Source organism: Bombina bombina, chromosome 3, assembly GCF_027579735.1.
Source record: "Bombina bombina isolate aBomBom1 chromosome 3, aBomBom1.pri, whole genome shotgun sequence".
NCBI classification, from domain to species: Eukaryota; Metazoa; Chordata; class Amphibia; order Anura; family Bombinatoridae; genus Bombina; species Bombina bombina.
Window position 1 is genome coordinate 532,298,443 of NC_069501.1, and position 11,936 is coordinate 532,310,378.

The 11,936-nt window shown below is 36.5% G+C and overlaps 1 protein-coding gene across 1 annotated transcript in view; it reads left to right on the plus strand.

The window, feature by feature from the left end:
* DHDDS (dehydrodolichyl diphosphate synthase subunit) overlaps window positions 1-6,250 on the plus strand; it is a 45,950-nt gene extending 39,700 nt beyond the window's left edge. The window contains exons 7-9 of the mRNA XM_053706979.1: window positions 4,105-4,219; window positions 4,782-4,889; window positions 5,672-6,250. Of these exons, the coding sequence (XP_053562954.1) occupies window positions 4,105-4,219; window positions 4,782-4,889; window positions 5,672-5,902 (454 nt within the window). The 3' untranslated portion in view covers window positions 5,903-6,250. The remainder of the gene's footprint in view (window positions 1-4,104; window positions 4,220-4,781; window positions 4,890-5,671) is intronic.
* Window positions 6,251-11,936: the final 5,686 nt, after the last annotated feature.

Sequence of the window (11,936 nt, forward strand, 5' to 3'; positions counted from 1 at the left end):
AGAAGAAAACATAATTTATGCTTACCTGATAAATTCCTTTCTTCTGTTGTGTGATCAGTCCACGGCCCGCCCTGTTTTAAGGCAGGTAAATATCTTTTAAATTATACTCCAGTCACCACTTCACCCTTGGTTACTCCTTTCTCGTTGATTCTTGGTCGAATGACTGGGACTGACGTGGAGGGGAGGAGCTATATGCAGCTCTGCTGGGTGAATCCTCTTGCATTTCCTGTTGGGGAGGAGTTATATCCCAGAAGTAATGATGACCCGTGGACTGATCACACAACAGAAGAAAGGAATTTATCAGGTAAGCATAAATTATGTTTTTGCCAATTCCTCCATATACGTATTGATTTGAGAGAAGATTGGAGGGACGTTCAATGAGTACCAGTTTTGAGGATCAGCAGATAAATTAACCCCTAGATATCTGAATGAGTTTGTAACTATCTTAAATGGATTTTCTATCAGAATTGTTCGTTTTTTTTTTCAAAGTAATTATGATTTCAAGTTTATTAACTTTGTAGCCTGAAAATTGATTGAATAATTCAATTAACCTGATAAGTTTTGGAATATTTGAAGAAGTATTATTCATATATACTAATAAATCATCCGCATATAGAGCATACAATTTTAAACAACTTTTCAATTTACTTCCATTAACAAAATGTGCAGTCTTTTTTTTATATTTACACTTTTGAGTTACCAGCTCCTACTGAGCATGTGCAAGAATTCAGACTATCCGTATATGCATTTGTGATTGGCTGATGGCTGTCACATGATACAGGAGTGTAAATAGACTTGCAATGTGGGATGGCCGCTCCAAACTCCTCGACAGACGCTGATCTCAGGCTCACAATGGTGACATCAGACGCCACAGATAGAGGCATAGAAGGCACGCAAATGGGCAAAGGTGCAATGCTGGAGAAAACAGCAACCAACTGTTTACAGGTAATCAAAAAAGTAAAAAACCAGCAGCACGGCAGTAATATTGAAAACAGGAACTTTTATTCCATTAGACAGCAAACATGCAAGTGTTGGACAAAACGTCTGACATGTTACGCGCCCTATAGTGGCGCTTCATCATAGACTAAGGATAGTACTCTAAAGTCTACCTTTTATAACAGTCATAGACAATTAATTCATTAACCCCAGACATATTATAACAAACAAATAGTTAAAAAACAACAAATAAACTTCATATGTTTTATAAGTTCCCCTAATGGGCTGCAGATCGGAAAAAAGAGAACCTACATGGTCAGAAAAATAACAATGATAAAATTCTAGCATAAACATATAAGTATATAATACATGAAACCACATGACTATAATAAGTGTCTAATATACGAGTTAAATATGTATTTAAGGTAACCACAAAGCTATGTATGTACGCTGAGTTCTTAAATACATTATAGTTTTATTCTATTCTATGTGCTGTTGTTTTTAATTATCAACCCAAGAATTGTAGACTTTCCCTAAATTGCAAAAAATTTATATTATAATTTGCAATTGGCCCCCAAGATAGGCACTAAATTAGAGCACATACATATAGAATAAAAAAAACTAAAAAAAACACTCAAAAAACCACAGCAGAGAGAGAGGGGTTAATTTATCTTGTTGGGACCTATAAGTTACTGTGTAGTTAATTACATTTTAAACCATCTATATAATTTGTACTTTACACAAAGTAGCTAATATCCCATTCAAGATTTAACCCTGTGGGAGTTCTGGATTTGAGTCTATATATCCAATATAACTCTTTCCTATCTAGGATCTTGTATCTATTACCTCCCCTGATAGGGGTTTTTGCCACATCAATGATTCTCACAGTAAAGTCTCCCTTATCAGAAAAATGAAAGAGGTTAAAATGCCTAGCCACCACAGAATCTTTATTATAATTCTTTACGTCATTTACGTGTTCCCTGATCCTCACATTGACCTCTCTTGTCGTTTTTCCAACGTACTGTATGTGACAGTGTTTACATTCCAACATATAGACCGCAAATGTGGTCTTACAATTGGCATAGAACGACATCTCATATGTTTTATGGTTTACAGAGGATCTAAAAACATTTGTGATATCCATCATTCTACAAGTTAAGCATGTTCTAGCTCCACATTTAAAATTTCCTTTCCTTCTTAGCCAATTATCTCCCCTATGTCTAGATGTATCTGACACGAAACTTGGGGCTAATTTCGAAGCCAAAGTTACTGGCTTCTTTGAGACAAATTTACAGCCCTCTATGTATTTCTGTAATATAGTGTCACCTGCCAGAATTGATAGTTTCTTTCTCAAGATTTTGACTATTTGGGGAAATTGTGCCGTATATTTGGTTGTGAACACAGCCTTATTCTCAAAAGTATTTGTTTGTTTCCTTACTCTATCTCCACATTTCATTACACCTACTTCTGTTTTAATCTCTTGCAATTTGTTTCTATTATATCCCCTTGCTGTTAGTCTTTCGATCAATTCATTGGATTGTTGTTGATCTATGACATCATCATTGGTATTACGTCGCAATCTAATGAACTGACCCCTCGGTATGGCACGGACAAGATGCGGGGGATGGCCTGAACTAGCATGTAATATAGTGTTGCCAGCAGTTGGTTTCCTGTATGTTCTGGACACAATTCGCCCATTCCCCACATCTCCATCCAAAGTCACATCCAAGAAGTCAGTTCTGGTACGACTAAACCCACCAACAAAAGTCAAACACATGTCATTGCTATTCAAAAAACCAAGTAATCGGTCAAAGGATGTCACATCAAGAGGTCCATCAATGATCATAATCAAGTCATCGATAAATCTCCTATAAAAAAGTATATCCTTGGTATACTCTGTGTGGTCAGTGTTATACAAAAATCTAAGCTCCCAGAAGCCTACATACAAATTTGCAAAACAGGGGGCAAATTTCGCCCCCATAGCTGTTCCGCAGCATTGTAAATAATACTTGTTATTAAACATTAGGAAATTGTGTGTTAACACAAACTCTAAAACAGAGCAAATAAATACCTTGATATCATGATCATATGCTGTGAACTTATCCAGAAAATACCTTACTGCTCTCAGACCTAATACATGTGGTATACATGTATATAGTGAGGCAATGTCAACAACAGCCCATGAGTAAGTACTCTTCCATTCAACGCCATTTAAGCTTTCCAAGAGATGAGATGAATCTCTTAAATAGCTATAAAGATTTTGTACTAATGGCTGAAGGACTGAGTCCAACCATTCAGACAATGGCTCAAGCAGAGACCCAATGCCCGACACTATGGGTCTACCCGGCGGGCGCTCTGGATTTTTGTGTATCTTAGGTAGATAGTGGAACAATGGTGTTATAGGAAATTCTGGAATTAAATATAACATATCCTCTTGTTTGAAAATGCCTAAATAAATACCATCATCTAATAATATTGATAACTGCCTCTTGAAATGACTTGTGGGATTACCAGTAAGTGGTTTATAGATAGAAGTGTCACTAAGTTGGCGTAGAGCCTCTCCAAAAAAATCTTCCTTGTTAAGGATTACAATGTTTCCTCCCTTATCAGAGTTTCTAATCACAATTTACTTATTATTCTGGAGAGACTCCAAAGCCAATTTTTCAGATCTCCTTAAATTTTGTTTTGCTGGTTTTTTTTAGATTCAGCCAAATCAAGTATTTCTTTTTCAACACTCTTTTGAAAATTATTCAAAGCACTACCCCTGAACTATACAGGATAAATGTCTGAGCCAACTTTTTTTGGACCTGAAGGCAAAGACCGATCACTGTTGGTATCACAACCATCTTGTAGATCAATCAAAGTCCCTAACATACAAGCAGTCTTAGTCTATGATGAAGCGCCACTAGAGGGCACGAAACATGTCAGACGTTTTGTCCAACACTTGCATGTTTGCTGTCTAATGGAATACAAGTTCCTGTTTTCAATATTACTGCCGTGCTGCTGGTTTTTTACTTTTTTGATTACGTGTAAATAGACTTAACTTTGACATTTCTCAGGAAAAAAAATCTACTACTCGGTTGAGACTAAGTGCTATTACATTTGTCTTTTTATCATACATTTGTAGATTATGCAAATATACTGTATTTACTGATCCTTTTCTTTCAGTGATATTTCAGAGACTCTTTTGGACCATTGTCTTTATACCTCTAACTCCCCTCATCCTGACCTTCTCATTCGTACATCTGGAGAGGTCCGGCTCAGTGACTTCCTTTTGTGGCAGGCAAGTGTCAATTTTTTTTAATTTTTTTATTTAATTGTATACTCTGAATCATGGAAATTTGTAATTGCAATATACAATGTTTAGTTATGCATAGTAAAACAACTTTGCAATATACTTAATTTGTCCCCTTTTTCATGTAAGTTTAGCTTTGAAATTTATGGCTTTGTTAAATTCTCAGAACTAAAAAAACACACTTCTCTGATAACCCTGCTACATGTCTTTCCCTATTTGGTTTTAACAGATAAGAACTGCAAAACAATGCAATTTATTCTAACAATATGGCCTAGGTTAGCCTTGTAGGCTGTAGACTCAATTGGTTCTTTTAAATGAGGCAAGTGGTAGGTGATGTTTGGCTCCTTTAAAAAGAACTACAGATATCTTTTTTTATGTATGGTTGATCTGTTAATCTATAGCAAGATAATAGAAATGTCCCTGTGATTACAAAGTGTCAACTGCCCCTTTAAATATTTGTTAGTTACTGAAAGCAATTAGTAAGTGTCTGGTCAGGGTTGTATAGAATCACACATGGCTAATTCCTCTCCTTTTATACATGTCATTTCAGACTTCCCACTCTTGCCTGGTTTTCCAGTCCATTCTTTGGCCAGAATACACTTTTTGGAACCTGTGTGAGGCTGTCCTACGTTTTCAGCTAAACCATGGGGCCATCCAGGTGAGTGTAATCACCTTCTGCATTCCTTTGGCCTCATATGGGGCCCGATTATGAAACTTACCAACATAGAGATAAATCATCACCTTATTTTACTGAGCATTACATTGTAAAGGAAATGTTTGTTTTTTTTCCTTAACATAAAGAATTTTTGTGGTCTTCCCTTAATAAGATACACAGTTCCCAAGGAAAAAAATACCTTTTTAAAGGGGACAGCACACACCAATTTTCATATAACTGCATGTAATAGACACCACTATAAAAAAGAAAATGCACAGATCCGTATCTAAAAATCCAGTACAAAACCTTTTAAAAACGTATTTAGAAGCTCCCGGTTTAGCACTGCTGATGTTAGGCTGGGACACCCAGTGAAAGGGCCTGAGAAAACAGGAAGAGCAGACACCCCCTCCTTTGCATATGAAAAGTCCCATTACACAACCAGGAGTCTGTAGACATCGGTATACATTTAAAACTTTGGGGCTTGGTTAGGAGTCTGAAAATCAGCACAATGTAATTTAAAAAAAACCTATACATTTTTACAAAAACACTCCAAGATAGACTATATAAATAGATCACTTACAAAATGTTTATACAAAGAAAAATATAGTGTACAATGTCCCTTTTTTAAACAATCTCTGAAGAGCATCTTATAGAATCTCGCTAGAGCAGAGCGCTTTAGAGAATTGGACTCTTATTGTCCTCTTTCAACTCTTTATAGATAGCTTTGTCTGACACTGTTGTCCAGCTAACTCTTTTCTCCCTTACTTGGGCGTTCCCCTCCACAGAAAGCCAGGGAACTGCACACTCAAGAGCGAACAAGGCTTGAACAGGAGAGAGACCAACTCTTGGTATGGGAGGAATTGCGGCACACAGAGCATAGTGTGGATGGAAAAGATTCACAGTTACGCCAAAGACTTCTCAAATATAAATCAGACAGGGAGGAGAGGATACAGAACTTTCTGCAGGCCTTAGAACAAAAGAGAGATGACCACCTGCTTGGTCTCTGTACATCATAGCTAATAAGGTCCAAAGTTTGAGAATCTAAGGACAATCACTTTGGTCTTACGAAGGCTTGGAACAGTTGTGACAGCAGGGAGAAAAGCATCTAGGACTATAAGAGATCTGTGTAGTTCTGCATGCTACCAATTTGTACATATATTTTTCTGTATAGCATTATGACCATAAAAAAAAAAAAACAATATTAATAAACTTATTTCACTCTTCGTTATTAAATATTCATTACAAGTACAAAAAACCCTGCCATGCCATCTTGTTAGAATGCTGAATTGTCATAATTCTAAATTGTCCCTTTTGGAATGCCATCTCCCTCATAAAAGTGCAAAAATAAAATGATCTGTGTTGGAGCATTTTGTTATTGAACTGTTTCTTACCTATAGTGATGTGTTTAATCCCTCTGAGCTAGATGGTGATTGGTGGCAACACACGTGCCTATTGTTGTTGGCTAAACAGATGTGTTCCGCTAGGTCTCCAGTAGTGTATTATATGTGTGTAGCGGTTTTTCATGGGTCAAGCACATCAAGCAACAATTCAATAATAAACTCAATGTATTTTTACACTTCTATTTCTCTTTGACATTCTGAATAGATCAGATTAGTAGTTAATGGGACACTGAACCCAAAATGTTTTATTTCTTGATTCAGATAGAGCATGCAATTTTAAGCAACTTTATAATTTACTCCTATTATCAAATTTTCTTCATTCACTTGGTATCTTTATTTGAAAAGCAAGAATGTAAGTTTAGATGCCGGCCCATTTTTGGTGAACAACCTGGGTTGTTCTTGCTGATTGGTGTCTGGCTTCTTAGTTCAGATGCCTTCTTTTTCAAATAAAGATAGCAAAAGAACGAAGAAATATTGATAACAGGAGTAAATTAGAAAGTTGCTTAAAATTGCATGCTCTATCTGAAATTTGGGTTCAGTGTCCCTTTAAGAGTGCAATAATAATTATACAACAATGACCTAAGGGGTTAGATCATATAATTCTAAAACAAATTTGTTTATGTAACAGTTTAACTCCCACCAACAAAAACCATAAGGGCCAGATTACAAGTGGAGCTCAAAACATATCTTATGTGAGCGCGATATTTGTTCCCCACTCAGTAATACCAGCACATGCAAATGTACGCTGGTATTACAAGTTGGGTGCAATGCGAATGCGACCTCACATTCGCATTGCAGGGAAGCTTTGTGCTCACAAGTGCGTGCTTGTTCTGATGCCGTCATACACGGCAGAGACCCTAGCGAAGGGGGTAAGTCGGGCAGCAAAGTGTAAATATGTTTATTAATATATACATATATATTTACAGGAAATGCACAATCCCCATAGACTGCTATGTAAAAGCACTTTTCAGTGCCATTTTTTCCTAACACCCCAAATCCCCTCGCTTTAACCACTAAAAACTGCTTTGTGCATTTTTTTAAAACAAAAATAAAGATGACACTTTTTTGAAATGCGCTTGTAATCTAGCCCTAAATTGTTAATTTTTCACACACAGTTCGCTGCTGAGCCTGTGATTTGTGACTACTTGCACAAGGCTCCTTATTGTGAGTCACCTGTGTGTTTTAAATAGTTACACACTAGCATTTGCCTAATAAAACATCCTAATGCCCTAGAGCTTTTTATTATTGCACTATTATTCTCCCTAAAAGGACGCTAAAGTCATAATGAAACTTTAATGATTTTATTAGACCTTGCAGTTTTAAGACATTCCGATTTACCTCTTACCAGATTGTGCTTTTTTTTTTTTTTTATCTGCACACTTTTTGAGGCACCAACTACTGCTGAGCTTGTGAAATAGTTCACATGGTATATGTATGAGTCTAGGATTGGCTGATGGCTGTCACATGATATAAAGTTAAAGGGACACTGAACCCAATTTTTTTTCTTTGGTGATATAGATAGAGCATGACATTTTAAGCAACTTTCTAATTTACTCCTATTATCACATTTTCTTCATTCTCTTGGTATCTTTATTTGAAATGCAAGAATTTAAGTTTAGATGCCGGCCCATTTTTGTGAACAACCTGGGTTTTCCTTGCTGATTGGTGGATAAATGTATCCACCAATAAAAAAAGTGCTGTCCAGAGTACTGAACCAAAAAACTTTGCTTTCTTTTTCAAATAAAGATAGCAAGAGAACGAAGAAACTTTGATAATAGGAGTAAATTAGAAAGTTGCTTAAAATTGCATGCTCTATCCGAATCGCGAAAGAAAAAAATTTCGGTTCCGTGTCCCTTTAAGTCCATTTTGAAATTTGTCAGGGGAAAAAAAAATTCTATTGCTAACATAAAATTCAGAGCAAGTGCATTGTGTTTTTACTATGCACTTGTTGATTATACAATTCTACTTTATTAGTTCTTCAACTCACTTGATACAAGAGACAATTGTAATACTTAGCAAATAAATTTATTGCTGACTTTTCTGGCTGCCAAGGGTTTCAAAATGCAGCACACAGTTTACAAAATGTTGGAAACCCAATATTCTAAGTTGTGGGATTTCATTGGCCCTTAAATAGCATACTGTTTTGACAACGTTAAACCCTTGCCATCTATTCAATTGGAGAACATCAGATAAATATAGTAAGTGGCTACCCCTTTACACTAACAAATTGCATATGATCCCTTATTTTTGTAATTTAATAGAATGTCTTTAGAGGCCTCATCTTTTCCCATTATGAACATGTAAGTACGATTTTTATCTTTTTTGGAGACTTCTTTAAAACATAAATTTGGATGAGTTAATCGTTATGTAATTTGTAGAAATAACTGGCAGAGTAATCTACATACTTCCTAAAGAAACATGTTGAGTAATTTTTAACTAAAAAAAAAAAAATGTGCATATGGTTATCTTTTATGTTCTCACTTAAAGGAATATGATACCCAAAGATTTTCTAATTTACTTCTATTAATTTTTCTTCATTCTCTTTGCATCTTTTATTGAATACCAGGGATGTATGCTTAGGAGTCGGCCCATTTCTTTAGCACTATATGGCAGCAGTTTTACAAAAATGTTATCCATTTGCAAGAACACTATATGGCAGCACTATTTCCTGCCATATAGTGCTCCAGATGCCTACCTAGGTATCTCTTCAACACTAAATATCATGGGAACTAAGCAAATTTAATAATAAAAGTAAATTGGAAACTTTTTTTATTTTTATATGCTCTGTCAATCACAAGAGAATTTTTGGGTTTCATATCCCTTTAAAGTATGTCTTTTTTTATATACTAAAATGCTATAAAAGGTGACAGCTCCTATTCATTATAAACACTGGATAACACAAATGTATACATTTGTACTGTAAAAGGTTATGCTTCAATTTAGTTAGTCCCAACTGGCCACAATCAAGGGAGATTAGATAAACATGTTTGGTATTCAGTGGCGGCGCTGGCCTCAGCAGGTAGGTAACCTCCGCACACTCCTCAATGTACCTAATAAAGGGAAGGACAGACGATGGTGCAATAACTATATTTACACAAAACCTGCTTCAAAAGGAATGTACTCACTGTGAAAGTGGTGGATTCCAAAATATTTTACTGAAGACTCTCAACAGGAATATCTTCAAGCAACATTAATACAATCTTTTAAAATTACTCTCTGCATTTCGACAGTTCTTTTACTGAAATTAATTTTCTCTTGAAAAAGGAGGTTGATCCTTGGAAACAAGAAGATTTTAAAATTGTATTAAAGGGACAGTCTAGGCCAAAATAAACTTTCATGATTCAGATAGAGCATGTAATTTAAAACAATTTTCCAATTTACTTTTATCACCAATTTAGCTTTGTTCTCTTGGTATTCTTAGTTGAAAGCTTAACCTAGGAGGTTCATATGCTAATTTATTAGACCTTAAAGGCCACCTCTTTTCAGAATGCATTTTAACAGTTTTTCACCACTAGAGGGTATTAGTTCACGTATTTCATATAGATAACACTGTGCTCGTGCACGTGAAGTTATCTGGGAGCAGGCACTGATTGGCTAGACTGAAAGTCTGTCAAAAGAACTGAAATAAAGGGGCAGTTTGCAGAGGCTTAGATACAAGATAATCACAGAGGTTAAAAGTATATTATTATAACTGTGTTGGTTATGCAAAACTGGGGAATGGGTAATAAAGGGATTATCTATCTTTTAAAACAATAAAGATTCTGGTGTAGACTGTCCCTTTAAAGTTGCTTGAAGATAGACAGTCTAGAGTCTTCAATAAAATATTTTGGAATTTACCACAGCTTCCCGTTGAGTACATTCCATTTTAAGCAGGTTTGGTGTAAAACGTAATTGCACTTACGTCTGTGCTTCCCTTTAGAGGTACATTGAGGAGTGCGCTGAGGTTACCTACCTGCAGAGACTGGCGCCCTTATTGAATACGTATCTGACTACTGGAGTTGTGAGAGAACAGGTCTGGCTTCGGCCCAAAGGGATGTTGATTATTTACTATTTTACTGTATCGATAATTATAGTGAATTTAGATAAAGAAGTTTACCTGGGTTCACCTGTAGTTTGCTCAATGCACAGTTTTGTGAACCATTTGTAAAATTACAATTTTAAATTATGTTAAAGGGATATGAAACTCAAATGTTTAGTGATTTGGACAGAGCATACAATTAAAAAAAAGAAAGAAAAAGTTTCCAATTTCTATTAAATTTGCTTTGTTACCATGGTATTCTTTGTTGAAGAGATACCTGGGTAGGTGTCTACTGCACTATATGACAGGACATAGTGCTGCCATCTTGTGCTTTTGCAAATGGATATCATTCTAGCAAAACTGCTACCATATAGTGCTCCAAACACGTGCATGCTCCTTAGTTTGTCCCTGATTTTCAACAAAATGTACTTCTATCTGAATCATGAAAGAAAATCTGGGGTTTAATGTCCCTTTTAGATCAATGTGGCGGCAGATCTCAAGCGAACTCCTAACAACCCCCCACACCAGCCCGGGTTAGAGCTGCACTAACTCTACTGCAAACTTATGCCTTAACCCTTGCTACATATATTTCACGTTTATGATGGAGGGGGATCGACATTTAACAATACAAAGGCTTCTCATGCAGCTAGAATTGCAGATGCGGGACAATTTTCAAGACTTGTTACATGTAATCAGAGACCCATGTGAGAAGGGAGGTATTGGTGCCACTAAGATGGTGGAGGAAGGAGAACTTACTGTGCAACGCGCTAAATCTCTAGCAGCAGTGGATGGGGATGGTTTACTGCAGCCTTACGAAACAGCAAGGGGACAAAACTACACCCTATTAAGAAGTAATCCTGATGACTTGTTTTATATCAAGACCTTCTACTATTGCACAGCCGAGGAGACCCTACACAGAAGTTTCACTAGCTGTAGTTAAGGATGGATGGCCGGCCTCCTGATAAGTGACAGCTATACACCCCAGGCTTGGAGCATAAGTGGTCAGATCTTGGCTGAGCAGGGAAAGTGTGGAAATCATCGGCGACAAAGCAATGCAAGATTTGGGGCACATGTAGACTACGGTTTACCACCCTTCAAATACAACAGCCATCTGAAGATACTAGCAAGGGGGAAGTTCAATCTCCAATCAACTCAGACTATGCCGCAGCTTCGCTGCCTACAGTGTATGGTCCAGTGTGACATGGTAGGAGTGGGGTGAGCAGAGACTTTAATGCAGCCCATTAATGATGTTTGAATTGTAATGGTCCTCCAATTACGCTTCTTACTTCAGTCAAGAGTCCCTTATAATATAACCCCAGATGTACAAGTCTATATAATTCTCCTAGCTCTGTGTGTCTTGATATTGTGTTGGGTTTACACAGTTTTAAGTTATTTGTACATACAGATTCCTCTGCTATGACTATGGGTACTCGATCCCTCAGATACCTATTTGTATATAATGAAACGGCAATACTTAATATAACTCAACAGCCATTAAACTACCTAGATTATATGGCTTATGGATCTAATATACTGCTACATATATCAATATCCCCCTCATACAAATAACGACACCCAGAGAATCCTTTTCTCTTGTTAAGTGTATCCAGTCCACGGATCATCCATTACTTG